Raw genomic sequence first — 19,178 nt, 5'->3', positions numbered from 1 at the left:
ACTGATATGAGCAGTTGATATTGAAGTAATTGGAAAGGGAAGGCTAATGAGTTTTTGGCAATCTGGCATGTTTCTGAATGGCTTTTACAGAAATCTTTTCAACAAGTTATTGTTTGTTGGTATAGTTATGCTTTGTTTCTTATTCTTCCATCCTCTTTTATTTTTAATTCCTAGGGAGAACGTGGATTTCCAGGCAGTCCCGGCTTTCCTGGTTTACAGGGTCCTCCAGTAAGTTATATAATTTGGGATTATAATGAACACAGGAATTGACAGAAGGTGCAGAAGTGTAGAAAGTGAGCTCAGTGCATTCATGTGGAGCAAAGTAGTACATTTGAAACTAGTAAACTATACAACTGAAGTAAAGTCTGTTGAAATGCACCATGAAGCTTTGAGTGAGGCTCTTCCTGGGGACAATGTGGGCTTCAATGTCAAGAACGTATCTGTCAAAGATGTTCGTCGTGGCAATGTGGCTGGTGACAGCAAAAATGACCCACCCATGGAAGCAGCTGGCTTCATGGCTCAGGTGATTATCCTGAACCATCCAAACCAAATCAGTGCTGGATATGCACCTGTGCTGGATTGTCACACAGTTCACATTGCTTGCAAGTTTGCTGAGCTGAAGGAGAAGATTGATTGTTATTCTGGAAAAAAGCTGGAAGATGGTCCCAAGTTCTTGAAATCTGGTGATGCTGCCATCGTTGATAGGGTTCCTGGCAAGCCTATGTGTGTTGAGAGCTTCTCTGACCATCCTCCTCTGGGCTGTTTTGCTGTTTGTGACAGAGACAGACGCTTGCTGTGGGTGTCATCAAAGCAGTGGACAAGAAGGCAGCTGGAGCAGACAAGGTCACCAAGTCTGCCCAGAAAGCTCAGAAGGCTAAATGAATATTATCCCCAATACCTGCCACCCCAGTCTTAATCAGTGGTGGAAGAACGGTCTCAGAACTGTTTGTGTCAATTGGCCATTTAAGTTTAATAGTAAAAGACTGGTTAATGATAACAGTGCATCGTAAAACCTTCAGAAGGAAAGGAGAAAGTTCTGTGGACCATTTGTTTTGTGTGTGTGTGGCAGTTTTAAGTTATTAGTTTTTAAAATCAGTACTTTTTAATGGAAACAACTTGACCAAAAATCTGTCACAGAATTTTGAGACCCATTAAAACAAAAGTTTAATGAGAAAAAAAAAAAAAGAAACTAGCAAACTATAAAAAGATTTTTTTAAAAAAAAGTTGGTAGTATAGCTCTGTGCTGGGTAAAAGCAAGGATTCTATTGTATTTAATATAAATGTCATCTGTAAGTATCCTAAGATACTGTTTACTTAGAATGACCCTACCGTAGTCTATTTAATTGACTCTATTTGGAAGCAGTGTGTTCTTTTGCTCGCACCCCTCTCATGTATATAAAATAATCATTTTCTTTTTAATAATAGGGACCTCCTGGGATCCCAGGTATGAAGGTAAGCATCTCATGCTAGGAAAGTAAACATTTTGAATAAGATATTCGGAAAGCTTGCAACTTCAATCAGATAATGTCTCTTGACTTCTGCCTTAAAGTAGATGTTTCTAGAAGTTGTGCAGATACCCACAAGCCCTCCTTAAGTAATCTCCATTGTTCCATGGAAGTATCTTCTATGTGCTGATACGCTTGTAAATGTGTATATCAGACTCAAGTTTCTTTTCTTTTTTCCTCTTTTTAAAAAGATTTTATCTTTTTAAAAAGAGTGAGGGGACAGAGGGAGAGGGAGAAGCAGACTCCCCGCTGAGCAGGGAGCCCCATGTGGGGCTCAATCCTGGACCCTGAGATCATGACCTGAGCTGAAATCAGATGCTTAGCCGACTAAGCCACCCAGGTGCCCCTCAAGTTTCTGATACTTTCAGTTCCCATTACATTTTGATAGAGTTGACCATCTGCTCTCTCTCTAGAAATGCTCTTTTCCCTGAGTTCTGTGATACTACCCTTCCATGATTTTTCTTCTGTATCTCTCTGGTCATCACACAGTCTTCTATACAAGCTCATTCTATTCTATGTAGCAGGTATCAGGACACAATTCTGACCCCTTTTTCTCTTCTATGCCTAGCAATGTTGTTAAAGCTCATGGTATTGTTTACAATCCAGCTACTGAATACCTACATTTATATCTCTAAAATAGACTTTTCTTTTGAGTTAGATGCATGTATTAAACTGCCTCCCTGACATCTCTACTCCGATATCTCTGAGACATTCAGATTAGCACGTTCAAAGTTAACCCAGACCCCTAAAACCTGAGAGTTAGTATTTACATCTTCTACTCCTTCACACACCTCATTCCATTCTATTACTAAATACTGTTAATTTTGCCTATAAAATATATCTTAAATTCATCTACTTTTCTCCATCTCCACTGCCACCACACTAACCATAATGTCTCATCTGGACTATTATAATAGCTTCTTAATTAGTCTTTTTTTTTTCACTACTGTCCCCTCACCTCCCAGCCTGACTTATTCTAGATTAAGTAGTCAAGAATGATCTTTTAAAAACATAAATCAGTAATTTAATCTCCCTGCTTAAAAACTTTCAAAGGCTTCCCAGTGCATCTGAGATAAGGTCCACATTCTTTTTCAAGGCCTGTGAGACCTGCATGTTCTGGTCCCTTCCTACATTTCCAGACTTCTCTTTAAACCACTTTTCCCTTGGCTCACTGATCACACTGGTCTGCATTAAGTTATTTGAATGTACCAAGCTCTTCATTTTTTGGGTCCTTTGTAGATGCTACTTCAACTACCTAATACTCTTAATTAACCCATTTTTACCTGGCTGACTCCTGATTATCCTTTAGATCTCAGCCTAAATGTTGCCTTCACAGATTGCCCTTTTTTGACTACCCAAACTAATTCCTTCACTATTTCTTTTTTTAATTGAAATATATTTGATGTATAACACTATAAATTTAAGGTATGCAACATGTTAATTTGATACATTTATACATTATGATTGCCATTGTAATAATAATTAGCACCTCTATCATGTCACATAATTATCACTTCTTTTTAGTTCTCCACTATTTCTTTATCATGTACCACATTGTTTTTCTCCATAGCCTTTAACTGAACCTTTTGTTGTCTTAGTTGTTTACATGTTATGATCTGCATTTCAAAACCAGTACATTGTTAACACCATGAGGACAGAGGTCTTGTTTATCTCCTTCACTACTGAGTATCCAGAGCCTAACACAGTTCTAGGAAAATAGTAATAATTAATAAATGTTTTGTAATGAATGAGTAACTGAAGGTACCATAGGCCCTTAATACATTGATTGTACTTCAGTGTATTCTGGCCACTTCCCCATTTCCCTTTAAAAGGTAAATTTATTCATGTTAATTACTGAGATTGCCTAATCTTCAGAACATTTATATGACACATTTAATTCTCAGATCATTTTTTGTGCTCTTGCCCATTTTCATGTGTCATAACTGTTACTTACAACTTCCACGGATGATTTCTTTCAGGGAGAACCAGGCAGTATAATTATGTCATCACTGCCAGGACCAAAGGGTAATCCAGGATATCCAGGTCCTCCTGGAATACAAGTAAGTATCCAGTGATTTTCTTCTTCACTATATTAATTAAATCAGATCACAGCATCACTTTTCTCTCTTCAGCCTTTAGTTCCTTCTATTTTAGTTACAGAAATTATCTGAAGTTTGATAGACATTGCATGTACCTCATACCTGAAAATAAAAGCAATCTGGACCAGGGAGAATTTTATAAAGGACTGCTTTGTTCTTTTATCTTTCTATGCAGTTTCCATGGAAATTTTTGTTTTGGGGTTTGGCAGCAGAAATACACTTCTGTATTCTTATTCTTCTGCCGTGAGGATCAGTAGGTGGTAGGAGTAGTCCTGATAATTGTAAATGGTCTGATTAAAAATAAAAATTGTAGGTCTCCCATTTAAGATATTAGAAGACATCATTTGTAACACTGTTAGTTATGCATGATATATGAGCATATTTTGAAGGCTGAAGGAATAAAATTTATGCATGGTGAACATCAAGTACAATCTTAGGGAAAAAAGTTATGTTAGCCTATAGATAACATGCATAAAGACAGCAGTATCTTTTGAGTATTTATAGATCAGATAGTCAATTTCCTGAGGTTTATATTTCACAAAGATTGATCCCTTTGCCAAAAAAAAATCAGTACTTTCTAATATTTGATTACTTAGATACACTGTTGGGGAATTTTTTCATTAATTACCAACTCATTCCATGCTTGACAAAAGCCATCCATGTGCTCTTAAGTACTCTCAATCTTGCCCTTTATCCCTTATAATATTTTGTTATGTAATAGTTGAAAATGCAGCAGAATACATGCAAAATATGTTATGAAACATAACTACCAAATGAACACCTATGAATCCAAAATAACATTTAAGAACTAGAACATTTCAAATAATTTTGAATCAACCTGGGGTTTCCTTGACAGTCACATCCTTCTGCAGTCTACGAAGATATAAGTACCATTTTGAGTTTTCTTTTGCTTCTTAAAGATAGTTTTGTCATAAATACATATATCTCTAAACAAGAGTGTTTAATTTTGCTTTTAAAATAACATAACATTTATATAGTTCTGCAACTTTTTCCACTAGATATATTAAGATACATCCATATTATTGTATGTGACTGTAGTTCATTCAGTTTCACTTCCATATAACATTCCATTGTGTGAACATACTAGAGTTTGTTTCTCTGATCTCCTATTATTGAATATTTGGTTGTTTGGGAATTTTTTAAAATTACAAAATAATCCAGGATTTATACCTAGATACAGAATTGCTGGATTTCACTGAAGTCAAATTTTCAGCTTTTTAGGATGCCAAATTGTGTTCCACAAAAGTTGCATCATTCCTTTATCTGTTGTCCCAGTTATTCTCACTTCCTTCTTTGTCTTTAATCTTATTTATTTTTTATTTAATTTAATTAATTTTTGCATCCTTTAAAATTTTTTTTAAATTTTTTATTCTGGTATAATTAATATACAATGTTATATTAGTTCCAGGTGTACAATATAATGATTCCACAATTCTGTACATTATTCAGTGTTCATCACAATAAGTGTACTCTCAATCTGTCTCACTTATTTCACCCATTCCCCCATCTGTCTCCCCTCTGGCACCATCAGTTTGTTATCTTTATTTAGAATCTGTTCTTTTTTTATTGTCTCTTTAATTTCTCTGTTTTGATTAAATTAAATTCTTAATTTAAATTCCACATATGACTGAAATCCTATGGTATTTATCTTTCTCTAACTTATTTCGCTTAGCACTATACCTTCTAGATCTATCCACGTTGCAAATGGCAAGATTTTATTCTTTTTTATGGCTGAGTAACATTCCAGTGTGTGTGTGTGTGTGTGTGTGTATGTGTGTGTGTGTGTGTACACACACCACATCTTTATCCATTCACTTATGGATGGACAGTTGAGTTACTTACGTATCTTGGCTATTGTAAATAATGCTGCAATAAACATAGAGGTGCATATACATTTTCAAATCAGTGTTTTCACTTTCTTTGGATAAATACATAGTTATTTTTTACTTTAAAACAGAGAAGCCACCTAGAAACTGGTAGTCCTTCCCTTCCCATTTGTAGCATAAAAGTCCCACTAAACACCCATCTTTATCACTTTATTTTGTAAAACTTCCTTACTGTGTATTTGTCCTACATTTGTTATCTGCCACTGTAAAACATCAGTTTTCTAAAAGCTGTAGCCATTCTTTTTAGTTGAATTTCTTTATAGTTACTTAATCCTTTTATTCTTATACATTTTAAAATTCTGCTTATAATACTGCAGAACTGTAGAATTGTGTAACCAAATTCTGGCAATTACTTAAGTTAAAATTTCATTCATTAATTCTTTGCATGATATAGTGAGAGGTTTTTTTTTTTCATCATTTTCTTCACTTCCTTTATAACAGGGCCCAGCTGGTCCTACTGGTTTACCAGGGCCAATTGGTCCCCGAGGACCACCAGGTTTGATGGTAAGCTTGCTTCTGTAATTTCATTTCTCCTACTTTAAAAAAAAATTTTCTCTCAGGAATAGTAATATTATTTCTACTACTTGAAAGTATAATGCATTTTCAATGTTTACAATCTATATTTTTATTTTATTTTATTTTTTTAAAGATTTTATTCACCCATTTGACAGAGAGAGAGCACAAGCAGGGGGAACGGCAGGCAGAGGGAGAAGCAGGCTCCTCACTGAGCAGAGAGCCAAGGACCCTGGGATCATGACCTGAGCTGAAGGCAGACACTTAACTGACTGAGCCACCCAGGAGCCCTATTTTTATTTTTTAAATATTATTTATTTACTTGAGAGAGAGCAAGCACAAGCGGGGGCGGTGGGTTGGGCGGGAGACGGAGAAGCAGGCTTCCCACTGAGCAGGGAGTGCGACCCAGGGCTCTATCCCGGGACTCCAGGATCATGACCTGAGCCCAAGGTAGATGCTTAACCGACTGAGCCACCCAGGTGCCCCTATGTATATATTTTTTTATTTGCAGGATATTTTACAATGCTATGGTGAACAATATATGTGCTAAGTAATAGCTTCATTTTATAGATGGGGGAAAATGAGGTACACACAAGGAAAGATTTAAAATAAAATATTTCATTGGTTACCTCTTGATGTGTCAGTGCTAAAGTTGATTCTAGTCATTGCAGTCAGTCTTCTAGGGCAGTTCTCTAGTCACTTGATGAAATATGTTTCTTCTAACTGCAGTTTTCTGTTTAAGAGGAACAAAAACGGGTATTCAGAAAAAAATATTAGCTCTCATTTCTGAGGGGCCTATGACAAAACAGTAGGATTGGTGAGGGTAGTAAATCACTCTGCAATGGGGTAAGGATTTGTATACCCCAGGAAAGAAACAAAAACTTCTAAAGACTTGACTATGCAGCTAGTTCTCTTGCTTTACTACCTCTGTGGTCACTCATATTTTCTACTGTAATTAAATTCTGAGTATTTTTGCCCCTGAAATACTTCGATTTCATTCAGGTCATGTTTTGGACTTAGAGCTTTGCCTCTTAAAAGGGCAAGAAAATTGTACTTCAGTCAAAGTAATTTCTCATGTGCCACTCTATCTCTCATCTACCATATATTTAAGTGACAGTTTTCATTATACCTTTATAGATTGCACAATTTTGCTTGTGACAATTGGTCCTCTATTCTTGAATGAAGGAAATAACATTTGGAAAATACTAAAAGAATCTACCAGAAAAGATTGTGATTTCTGCTTTCCTGGAAGTATCTACAAGAGGATTAGAAAACCCCCTTTGTTTAGTCTATTTTAGTTGTAGACATCCTGCAAAACATGAGACTCTGGACTATGGCACTTTTTCCTAACTCTGTTTTTACAGCATCAGTATACCCTAGGTGTGTTGTTACATCTTGGATTTCCTCAACTCTTGTGGTGTGTTGTTACATCTTGAAATTTCAACTCTTGTGGCTATATAACTGATTGACTCTGCACTTCTGAATGTTCCTTCAATTAACCCTGATTCAACAGGTTGAAGCAAAGTCTTAGAAATGCCACCAGGGTACAATATGTAAATGAATAGATCCATTGAGATCAAAGACGTGATACACTTGGGTAAACAAATGCCTATGTAACTTTTCAAGCCTTGAAACATTACAAAGTCAGGTCACATGAAAATAAAACTGAACTAAAAAAGTAAACACATGCTTTTTAGAACTAGAGAGTTAATTGCCTTATGAGTCCTAAATTTTTTACCTATAATTCTGACATGAGAAATTTGATATGTTTGTTGAGATTAACTTTTATATTGGTTTTTGGCACTGGGGTGTTAACCCTTTGCCTCTACATATCCTTGTATTTCTTCCCCTGCCCACTTGTATGCTGTCACAGGAAGTCTCCACATTCATCTGGTTTGTTAAAATCAATTTAAATGTGAGAAAAAAACAGGAAAATATTATTTTGAAGGGCTTTGTCTTTGCTTTTTATGAAACCAAATAATTATTTTAAAATTGAATAATTTTTTAATAAACTTATTAATATATCCCTTTTTTCCTTTTCTGTGTCTTCTATTCTTAGGGCCCTCCTGGTCCACCAGGACTTCCAGGACCAAAGGTAATTTTCTTTTATGTACATTTTTTATTTGGTGTGAATTCTTTCTGTTAGTGTCAATGAGATTTTAACTAAAACCTCTCTCTTCAGGGGAATATGGGCTTAAATTTCCAGGGACCCAAGGGTGAAAAGGTGAGTAAAGAAAAATGTTGATTATTCAGCCCTCAGTTTTCTCCTTTCCTCATCATTTGAGCTCGTCTTTTTGCTTCTTGCATCTGACTTAGCTTACATTTTATATTATTGTCTGTGTAAATTATGAAATATTACTTTCTTATTAAATCTTGCAAACAGGGTGAGCAAGGTCTTCAGGGCCCCCCTGGGCCACCTGGGCAGATCAGTGAACAGAAAAGACCAGTTGATGTGGAGTTTCAGAAAGGAGATCAGGTGAGTATGTAGAGAGGAAATCAATGAACATTTTGCTATAAAAGTGGCATTTCATTAAAGTGCATTCATTATAAGTTGGAATATAATTATACGTGAAGGTACTTTAAAAATAACAAGAATTTGAGATAATTAAATATTTAAAGAGCTTTATTGAGATATAATTTACATACCATACAATTCACCCATTTAAAGTGTACAATTCTATTTTTTTTTTTGTATATTCACAGGGTAGTGAAACCATGACTACAATCTAATTTTAGAACATTCTCATCAGCCAACCTCCAAAACCCCATACCTATTTGTTGTCACTCTTCATTTCTCCCCAAACTCTCAGCCCTAGGCAACCACTAATCTACTTTTTGGCTCTGTAGATTTGCCTACTCTGATCACTTCACATAAATAGAATCATACAATATATGGTCTTCTGTTTCTGGCTTCTTCTACTTAGTATGTTTTCAGGTTCTTCCATATTGTAGCATGTATTTATACTTCATTTCTTTTTACGGCTGAATAATGTTCCCTTGTGTGAATATTCCGCATATTGTTTATCCATTTATCAGTTGATGGACATTTGGATTGTTTGCATTTTTGGCTATTATGAATAATGCATTCATGTACAAAATTAGGTCATGGTAAGGTGGATGGTCATTGTCTTAGATGACTGTCTTCTCTACATTTCACTGATATACAAAGAGTATTATTCTATAAACCCTTGTTGTGTTTAGAAGTAATTATCTGATACCTTGCTTCTGCTAGAGTAGATGAGATCATACGTATCTTTTATAGCATAGTGACCCACCCTTGAACAAAGTGTGTACATTGTTGTTTCACTTTAAATGCTAATAATAAAGTTAAGAATAAAGGACAAATTGTATTGAAACTCTACCATCAATATGGATTTGGGTCATTTAATTCTCTGCCAAATATATGTGTGTTATATGGCCCCTATATCTCCTAGTTTTAGGTATTCTTGCTTTTTATAAAATGTATCATTAATAATTTAATTTTAAGTGTTGTCTTTTTATTTACCTCAAAACTCAGCTTGTACATACATTAGAAATGAACTGAAGTAAGCAAAGATGGCTCTTGGTTCTTTTGCCTAGCAGATTTCAACTTTGAATTAGAAACATCCTGTTATCTTTAGTTATACTGCCTGAGTCTATAGTACAGTTTGTTAAAAGTATTCTTAGCTAGCTCTAGTATTAATGTTGCTTTCCTTTCCCCTACTACTGCGTAGGGACTTCCTGGTGACCGAGGACCTCCTGGACCTCCAGGGATACGTGGTCCTCCGGTAAGTCACCTAAAATTCTTTAATGTCATTTAATGTAAATTGGTATTGATACATAGCACTCCATGAACCAGTGTAAAACTACTTTTGTGTGTACAGGGTCCTCCAGGTGGTATGAAAGGTGAGAAGGGTGAGCAAGGAGAGCCTGGCAAAAGAGTAAGTATTATGACCACTAATTCTCTTTGCAAAAGATTTTAAATGTGTGTTTGTGTAATTTTATTCTTTCCTCTTAAATCCTACTTTCTTTGTCTCAAAATGTCATATTCAATTATTTATTACAATATTGAAGTCTGAAAAGTCTACTTAATAGTCCAAAGCAGGGATAAAGCTTGTTATATTCTTTAATCTCATACTTCCTAAATAACGAATTTATATTCTTGCATTTCTTTGAATCTTGTAGGGTAAACCGGGTAAAGATGGAGAGAATGGCCAACCAGGAATTCCAGTGAGTAGATAAAGCCCGTCCCCTTCACCTCACCCCTCCCAAAATAGCAACATTTATATGTGGTTGTAGAGAAGCAGGATGGCAAACAGGCTTGGGTTTGGAAATAGTTACTATGAATGGAAATTATACTTTCTCTTTTGAATATTAATTTAAAATTTCTTTGTTGAAAAACGAAGTTCAGATTTTTTAAGTCAGATTTATTGAGCTATAACTTGTATACAGTAAAATGAACCATTTTCAGCATACAGTTCTATGTGTTTTGGCAAACACATACAGTTGTATAACCAGCTTTAAAATCAAAAACAGTTCCATCACCCTCAAAAGTTCCCCCAGTGTTCTTTTGTAGTCATCTTCTCCCCTACCACCCAAAGCCCCTGGCAGCATTTGATCTATTCTCCATCCCTATGATATTCCCTATTCCAGACTGTCATTTAAATGGAGTCATATTATATATAGCTTTTTGAATCAGGATTCTTTCACATAGCATAATACATTGTACTATTTATCAATAGTTCATTCCTTTTATTGCTGAGTAGTATTTGATTGTAGGAATGTACCAAGGTTTGTTTATCCTATCCACTGGAGGATATTTTGGTTGTTTCTGGTTTGGGCCATTATGAATAAAACTGCTCAAAACATTCACATACAGTATTTTGTGTGAACATAAGTTTTTTCAATAAAAGTTTTTGACAGATCATTCTAATTACTACAAAATAAAGAGGAAAATTTAAACATGCAAGTCTAGGAACATTATTTCAATCAGCCTCAGTATCAAGAGTATGCACAGTAGATGTTAAAAGAGGTTTTCAAGGACAGAAAATTTGATGAAATTTTGGAGACCATTCTGAAGGAAAGCAGTAATTCTTAACAAGCCCGAAGTTGAAAGTATTAAAATCAGATAAATTGGTTTCCAGATGATTTTGCTAAACAGGTAGTCCTCAATTTGTAAACTCTATAATCACAAATTAACATAAAATGGCGTAAGGAGGTACATTTAGGGCCTTACCTCCTGACAGATTGGTCTTTGTTTCATGATTTAGGCAGCCATGATGGTCAATAATTGCCTCTGATTGTTTTTGACAGATATCTTCAGGGAAAAGACTGTTCTCTGTTTTCACTGGAAAAACTCAAGTCAGATCAAATAAAGATAGTCACCAGACAGGTCAAATAATGACAACTCTTTGGGAATAGGTCTTTGAAGAAGCTCCATCCCTGTTCTTTCCCTTCCATTTGCTGCTAGGCTGCTGGTTTTCACCTTGATTGTGAGCTGTTGGTTTTCAAGGATACCATTCAAGGGGCTAAGGAAGGGTGATGGGACTAGAGCAAGATAAAATGCTACAAAGCTCTGTGGTCTTACCAAGATTAAGTCATTTTGTTTTCCCCAACAAATACTTCCTGGATTGCTATAAGCCTTTGGTTAATTTCTAGTGTTCTAAAAAAGTTGACTCTGACCATTTTTGCCAATGTTCTTTGTTGCTTTTATGGAGGAGAGGGTGTTTAGACATCCTTACTCCACCATTTTTGCTGATGTCACCCTGATCTCTGTATTTTAAAGGGTTTGCCTGGTGATCCTGGTTACCCTGGTGAACCAGGAAGGGATGGAGAAAAGGTAAGAATTTTAATACTTTGAAGTGACCGGTTTTATTCTACTTAACATAATCCTTTTCTTTCCCAAGGTTGAGTTCTAAATGAAAAAGTTCTTAATAACTAGCTTTTATATTCAAAACATACCTTCTTTATTCATCTTTTGGTGTTGCTCCTTTTTCTTTTGTATCATTTCCTCTAAATTTTCATTCATTGTCCTAAATCACAATACATGTGGTGGAAATACATGAAGAACTGTTTAACTTTAGCATTTCCATTGTAAAAAGTTGGTGCCTTCATTTTGAGCATGTATCGGCAAAACTTTTGTTCTCTAGAAAGTGGAAGATTCAGCACTATTTTAGTGAGGTCCTTATGCTAAAAAGGCCTGTAGCTGTGAATTTAGAATGTCTCCACTAAACATTTCCATTCTCTGTGCAATTATTATCTGAAAGTCTGTGGCTAATTCTTTGTCACTTTTTTTTTCATTTGGCTATACAGCCTGACTGAAGGTCGTTTATTTAGTCATCTATTTTAAAAAGTGACTTTGAAAAAAAAAGTGACTTTGAAAGAATGTGTGAAGCCCACATTTCCCTTATTTATAGCAGACCACAAAAATATCCAGTTTTCCAATCTCTGTGGTCTCTAATTGCTTTATATGAAAACCAATACTGAAAAGCTTTGTTTTGCAGGGCAAGGAGGAAATGGTGTTACAAACTTGAATGTACCCAGAGGGTGCATGTTTTAATGGTGGTTTATCTCTAAACTAGATCCAACTTCAAGCTTGGACTAGGAGGCACAGCCAGAATAAAGGAAGATCATAAATACTCAGAGAACAAGATTTTTTTTTCCAAGTAGTAAGTGAAGTGATAGGACTGAGTAATTCTTTAAACTAAATGAAGCTTTTAGATAGATGAAGAGTTCCTATGAACAAGTCTAGAACAAGAACAGAGGTCTGAGAGAGACATCTATCCTTAGGTCTTGGCCAGTAGAATAACAGTTGCATACTGTGTTTTTCGTGCTGTTGTAGCTACTGGTTTAGAGTAACCGTTTTGTCTCTGAATTTGTCTTTCATTAGTTTCTAAGAGGTAACCCACAAAAGCAATTATAATTAATTAGCTGTTGCTGATTGTAGTTAAGTCCATCAGCTCTAAAATATCTGTCACCAATGGAAATAACACGAAATTTATGCCCTTGACAAATTTTGTTAAAAGAAACATGGCTAGATGTAAAAAATATAACGATTTTAATGGATTCTAGTGGTACCAATTTTTTTTTCAGTATCTTCTTTATAGAGTATTTATACTTTGCTAGAAAATAGGAATATTAAAATCAAAGGATGTTGCATCTAGAAATACCTTAGAAGTCTGGTCTATATATAAGGCAGATAAATTCATTGATTTGATCAAGATCGTGTAGCTAGTAAATCTGAGACGACATCAGCGGTCTTCCTAGGCTTATTTCAGTACTGTCTCATTACCTCAAGTTGTATTTCTCTTTGAGATATCTTATTATGGATTCCTGGGTCTTTATGAAACTTAGTTATCTGCTATGTTTTTAAGGAAATCGATGTTTTCATGTGATTTTTACTAATCTACTTTACACTTGTATTAAACAGGGCCAAAAAGGTGACATTGGCCCAACTGGGCCTCCTGGACTTGTAAGTTTTTTTTTAGTCTTCATTTATCAGATTTATGAACGCATTTTTATTTTTGTGCCTTAATATCCTCTGTACCTTTTCCTCATAAAACACAAAATTCCAAGTCATTAGTAACTTTTACTGGCTTAAAAGTCTACATCTAAAAACTTCAGTAATGTTGACCTCAATGTCTTTGTATTGTTCTGCCTGTATATTACTTCTCCATAGTAAAGATCCAAAATTATGGCATTGGGTTGTTTTGCATCATGATTGCCAAATTATTTCTCAAGTAACCAGCAGGTGGTGCAGGTGTTGCTTATAAGGGTTCAATAAAAGAAACTTGGGAAACAAGCAATTGGCCCTTTCCCCTGCAGAGCTCTGGAAACATGGATTTGGTCTTAATAGGTTTTCTCAATTTGTAATTGTCTGATTCACACCTCTTTCTTCCTTGGGTATGTGCTTTCTAGGGGCTCTTAATCAAATGTAGGAAACTGCTCTATGAAAAATTAATTAGGGGGTTTACAGATTTTGCCATGTTTGCATTCACCACGGAATTTAAGTCAAATGTATTTCCAATCTTAATAAGAATAAAATATCATTGCTACAGTTTGACATACTGGCTTTCCTTTGGTTGAAATTTGGTAAGACTCCGGGTTTTATACTGCGTTGAATCTGCAAAGGTGCAAGTGTCATAATGTCTATATGTTCAGACGTTTGAGTAACATTAATTCTTGCTGTCTATAATCAGTCTCAGATATTGATACTTAGTACTTAACAAATCTAATGAGGATATACTTAAAGATCTTAGACAATTTTTATTCACTTTCATTTTAAAATCAGAATTTTCATTCTCTGAGAAATAGTTCCTTTATAAAATGAGATGATAACATTTTGATAAATATCAGAAGAAATGAAAATTTTGAGAATGCAGTCCTATCCAGCAGCTCACTTTCCCTTTTGAACTATCATCTCCATTCTAGGTCCCACAACTTTCAGTCTCCTTTTGTCTGAATATTTCTTCTATCCAATAGAACCAGGATGAAATATTGCACTTTGCCAGTAGGTGTTGATTTGTACTTCAGTCCAACAGTCTCTTAAATCTAAAGCTTAATTATCATTATAGCTCCATGAGATTACTTTCTTTATATTTCAATTATTTAACATGAAATTCTTTAGACACTGAGATTCTAAGACCAAGAGAAAAGGAATGATCAGTTAGTTGATTCTAATCAATAAAGCCATCCTAAAAGAGATGAGTTTGTTTCATTTTGTTTTAGAGGAAGAAAGAAATGTGGGTTGTTAAAGGGAAAGATTGGGAGAAGGCATTATAGATATTTGAAATGGCATATTCAGAGGGAAAGGCAAGAATGTGCAAGATGCATGAAGTGGTTATAATCAGACAGACCTCACTCTCCTAAAACTTCACTGCTAGAAATAATAGGAGATGAAATAGGTGAGAGAGGTCTTGGAAGTGAGAAGAGATTTGACAGAGTCCAGGGTGAAAAGTAGCATCAGACATACTAAGAAGTAGTGAGCAATTTTGAGTCCTTAAATAGGATAGCTAACACAGAGAAATTGATTTTTGAAGAAGTATATCCTAGCAGTAGATTTGGATTGAAGGGGAGAAGCTCTGAGGTGCTTCTGTTAGTCCAAGTGTGAGATGGGCATACTAGCTGTGGCAACAGGAAAGAAGGAGGCAAATTAGAGACACATTTTCAGTAAAGAATTATTAGGCTTAGGTAACTGGAATGAATTGAATGTGATAAGAGAGTTCAAAAATAATTCTACCTCCATAAGCCTGGGGCTCAGGAGGGTGGTAATATTATTACTGGTATTAAACAGTTTCTGATCAGTTGAAGGATAGGAGTGATACAGAATGTGACTGATAATCTGTGTAGTAGTCTTGATGATTTTGCACTCGGAGCTTTGGGAAAATGATGGCACTGTAATCGTATGTAGCTGCTAGATTATTTTTAGGAGAACAGGCCTCTTCCTCTTTGAGTTCCTTAATTTTTTTCTTTCATAATAAAGGTAATTCCTAGGCCTGGGACTGGTGTAACTGTAGGGGAAAAAGGAAACATTGGGTTACCCGGCTTGCCTGGAGAAAAAGGAGAGCGAGGACTTCCTGGAATACAGGGTCCACCAGGCCTTCCTGGACCTCCAGGTAAAAGAGACTGTACTTAATGTTCTTGTGTTTATAGCATCTTTGCTAATTCACATGTCCAGTATTATCGTACTAGTTCCAGGATGAGCATAGCAGTAGAAGACATGAGTGTTTTTTAATTGACGGAAACTTCTCAACTCATACTGTAGCCTTTCTCACCAAATTTCTCACCTGTACTTTATTTTTTTTAATTTTATTTTATTATGTTATGTCACCATACAATACATCCTTAGTTTTTGATGTAGTGATCCATGATTCATTGTTTTCATATAACACCCAGTGCTCCATGCAGTAAGTGCCCTCCTTAATACCCATCACCGGGCTAACCCATCCCCCCACCCCCTCCCCTCTAAAACCCTCAGTTTGTTTCTCAGAGTCCATAGTCTCTCATGGTTTATCTCTCCCTCCGATTACCCCCCTTCCTTTTTCCCTTCCTTCTCCTAATGTCCTCCATGCTCTTTCTTATATTGCACAAATAAGTGAAACCATATGATAATTGACTTTCTCTGCTTGACTTATTTCACTTAGCATAATCTCCTCCAGTCCCATCCATGTTGATGTAAAAGTCGGGTATTCATCCTTTCTGATGGCTGAGTAATATTCCATTGTATATATGGACCACATCTTCTTTATCCATTCATCTGTTGAAGGGCATCTCAGCTCTTTCCACACTTTGGCTATTGTGGACATTGCTGCTATGAACATTGGGGTGCATATGGCCCTTCTTTTCACTACGTCTGTGTCTTTGGGGTCAATATCCAGTAGTGCAATTGCTGGGTCATAGGGTAGCTCTATTTTTTTATTTTTTGAGGCACCTCCACACTGTTTTCCAAAGTGGCTGTACCAACTTGCATTCCCACCAACAGTGTAAGAGGGTCCCCCTTTCTCCACAACCTCTCCAAGGTTTGTTGTTTCTTGCCTTGTCAATTTTTGCCATTCTAACTGGTGTAAGGTGGTATCTCAATGTGGTTTTGATTTGAATTTCCCTGATGGCTACTGATGATGAACATTTTTTTCATGTGTCTGTTAGCCATTTGTATGTCTTCTTCAGAGAAGTGTCTGTTCATGTCTGCTGCCCATTTTTTGACTTGATTATTTGTTTTTTGGGTGTTGAGTTTGAGAAGTTGTTTATAGATCTTGGATACCAGCCCTTTATCTGTAGTATCATTTGCAAATATCTTCTCCCATTCTGTGGGTTGCCTCTTTGTTTTGTTGACTGTTTCCTTTGCTGTGCAGAAGCTTTTTATCTTGATGAAGTCCCAAAAGTTCATTTTTGCTTTTGTTTCACTAGCCTTTGGAGATGTATCTTGAAAGAAGTTGCCATGGCCAACGTCCAAGAGGTTACTACTTATGTTCTCTCTAGGATTTTGATGGATTCCTGTCTCACATTGAGGTCTTTCATCCATTTTGAGTTTATCTTTGTGTATGGTGTTAGAGAATGGTCGAGTTTCATTCTTCTGCATGTGGCTATCCAATTTTCCCAGCACCATTTATTGAAGAGACTGTCTTTTTTCCATTGCATATTTTTTCCTGCTTTGTCGAAGATTATTTGACCATAGAGTTGAAGGTCCATATCTGGGTTCTCTATTCTGTTCCATTGGTCTATATATCTGTTTTTGTGCCAGTACCATGCTGTCTTGTGATCACTGCTTTGTAATATAGCTTGAAATCAGGCAACGTGATGCTCCCAGCTTTGTTTTTCTTTTTCAACATTTCCTTGCCGATTTGGGGTCTTTTCTGATTCCATGCAAATTTTAGGATTGTTTGTTCCAGAACTTTGAAAAATGTCATTGGAATTTTGATCAGGATGGCATTGAAAGTATAGATTGCTCTGGGTAGCATAGACATTTTAACAATGTTTATTCTTCTGATCCATGAGCATGGAATATTTTTCCATCTTTTTGTGTCTTCTTCAATTTCTTTCATGAGTGTTCTGTATTTCCTAGAGTATAGATCCTTTACCTCTTTGGTTAGGTTTATTCCGAGGTATCTTACGGTTTTTGGTGCTATTGTAAATGGAATCGTTTCTCTAATTTCTCTTTCTCCAGTGGCATTGTTAGTGTATAAGAAAGCAACTGATTTCTGTGCATTGATTTTGTATACTGCCACATTACTGAATTGCTGTATGAGTTCTAGTAATTTGGGGGTGGAGTCTTTTGGATTTTCCACATAAAGTATCATGTCATCTCTGAAAAGAGAGAGTTTGACTTCTTATTTGCCAATTTGAATACCTTTTATTTCTTTTTGTTGTCTGATTACTGCTGCTAGGACTTCTAGTACTGTGTTGAACAATAGTGGCAAGAGTGGGCATCCTTATCGTGTTCCTGATCTTAAGGGAAAGGCTCTCAGCTTTTCCCCATTGAGGATGATATTCGCTGTGGGTTTTTCATAGATGGATTTTATGAACTTGAGGAATGTTCCCTGTATCCCTGTACTCTGAAGAATTTTAATCAGAAAAGGATGCTGTATTTTGTCAAATGCTTTTTCTGCATCAATTGAGAGGACCATATGGTTCTTCTCTCTCCTCTTATTAATGTGTTCTATCACATTGATTGATTGGCGAATGTTGAACCACCCTTGCATCCCACTTGGTCATAGTGGATGATCCTTTTAATGTATTGTTGGATCCTATTAGCTAGGATTTTGTTGAGGATTTTGGAATCCATATTTATCAGGGATATTGGTCTGAACTTCTCCTTTTTGATGGGGTCTTTGCCTGGTTTGGGGATTAAGGTAATGCTGGCCTCATAGAATGAGTCTGGAAGCTTTCCTTCTGTTCCTATTTTTTGAAACAGCTTCAGGAGAATAGGTATTATTTCTTCTTTGAATGTTTGTTAGAACTCCCCAGGGAATCTGTCAGGCCCTGGACTCTTGTTTTTTCAGAGGTTTTTGATCACTGCTTCAATCTCCTTACTGGTTATTGGCCTATTCAGGTTGTCAATTTCTTCCTGTTTCAGTCTTGGGAGTTCATAGGTTTCCCAGGAAGGCATCCATTTCATCCAGATTGCTCAGTTATTGGCATATAGTTGTTGATAATAATTTCTAATAGTTGTTTCTATTTCCTTGGTGTTAGTCGTGATCTCTCCCCTTTCATTCATAATTTTATTAATTTGGGTCCTTTCTCTTTTCTTTTGGATAGACTGGCCAGTCGTTTATTGATCTTCTAATTCTTTCAAAGAACCAGCTTCTAGTTTCCTTGATCTGATCTCTGCTCTAATCTTAATTATTTCTCTTCTAATGCGTGGCTTAGGCGTTGTTGGTTGCTTTTTCTCTAGTTCTTTAAAGTGTAGAGTTAGTTGGTGAATTCGGGGTTTTTCTATTTTTTTGAGTGAGGCTTGGATGGCAGTGTATTTCCCCTTAGGACCGCCTTTGTAGTATCCCATAGGTTTTGGACCAATGTGTTTTCATTCTCATTGGTTTCCATGAATTGTTTAAGTTCTTCTTTGATTTCCTGGTTGACCCAAACAATCTTGAGCAGAGTGGTCTTTAGCTTCCAAGTATTTGAATTTCTGCCAAATTTTTTCTTGTGATTGAGTTCCAGTTTTAAAGCATTATGGTCTG

At 35.9% G+C, this 19,178-nt stretch overlaps 1 protein-coding gene across 2 annotated transcripts in view; it reads left to right on the top strand.

The window, feature by feature from the left end:
• COL4A5 (collagen type IV alpha 5 chain) overlaps window positions 1–19,178 on the top strand; it is a 225,875-nt gene that overhangs the window by 113,777 nt on the left and 92,920 nt on the right. For both annotated transcript variants that reach the window (XM_032392788.1, XM_032392787.1), the window contains exons 7-19: window positions 175–228; window positions 1,426–1,452; window positions 3,485–3,565; window positions 5,953–6,015; window positions 8,084–8,119; window positions 8,207–8,248; window positions 8,408–8,500; window positions 9,738–9,791; window positions 9,888–9,944; window positions 10,189–10,233; window positions 11,789–11,842; window positions 13,433–13,474; window positions 15,485–15,617. In XM_032392788.1, coding sequence (XP_032248679.1) covers window positions 175–228; window positions 1,426–1,452; window positions 3,485–3,565; window positions 5,953–6,015; window positions 8,084–8,119; window positions 8,207–8,248; window positions 8,408–8,500; window positions 9,738–9,791; window positions 9,888–9,944; window positions 10,189–10,233; window positions 11,789–11,842; window positions 13,433–13,474; window positions 15,485–15,617 — 781 coding nt within the window. The remainder of the gene's footprint in view (window positions 1–174; window positions 229–1,425; window positions 1,453–3,484; window positions 3,566–5,952; window positions 6,016–8,083; window positions 8,120–8,206; window positions 8,249–8,407; window positions 8,501–9,737; window positions 9,792–9,887; window positions 9,945–10,188; window positions 10,234–11,788; window positions 11,843–13,432; window positions 13,475–15,484; window positions 15,618–19,178) is intronic.

This window comes from Phoca vitulina, unplaced genomic scaffold (genome assembly GCF_004348235.1).
Source record: "Phoca vitulina isolate PV1807 unplaced genomic scaffold, GSC_HSeal_1.0 scaffold69, whole genome shotgun sequence".
Lineage (NCBI taxonomy): Eukaryota > Metazoa > Chordata > Mammalia > Carnivora > Phocidae > Phoca > Phoca vitulina.
Note: the sequence above shows the minus strand (reverse complement) of the source record. Positions and strands in the feature narration are given on the sequence as shown.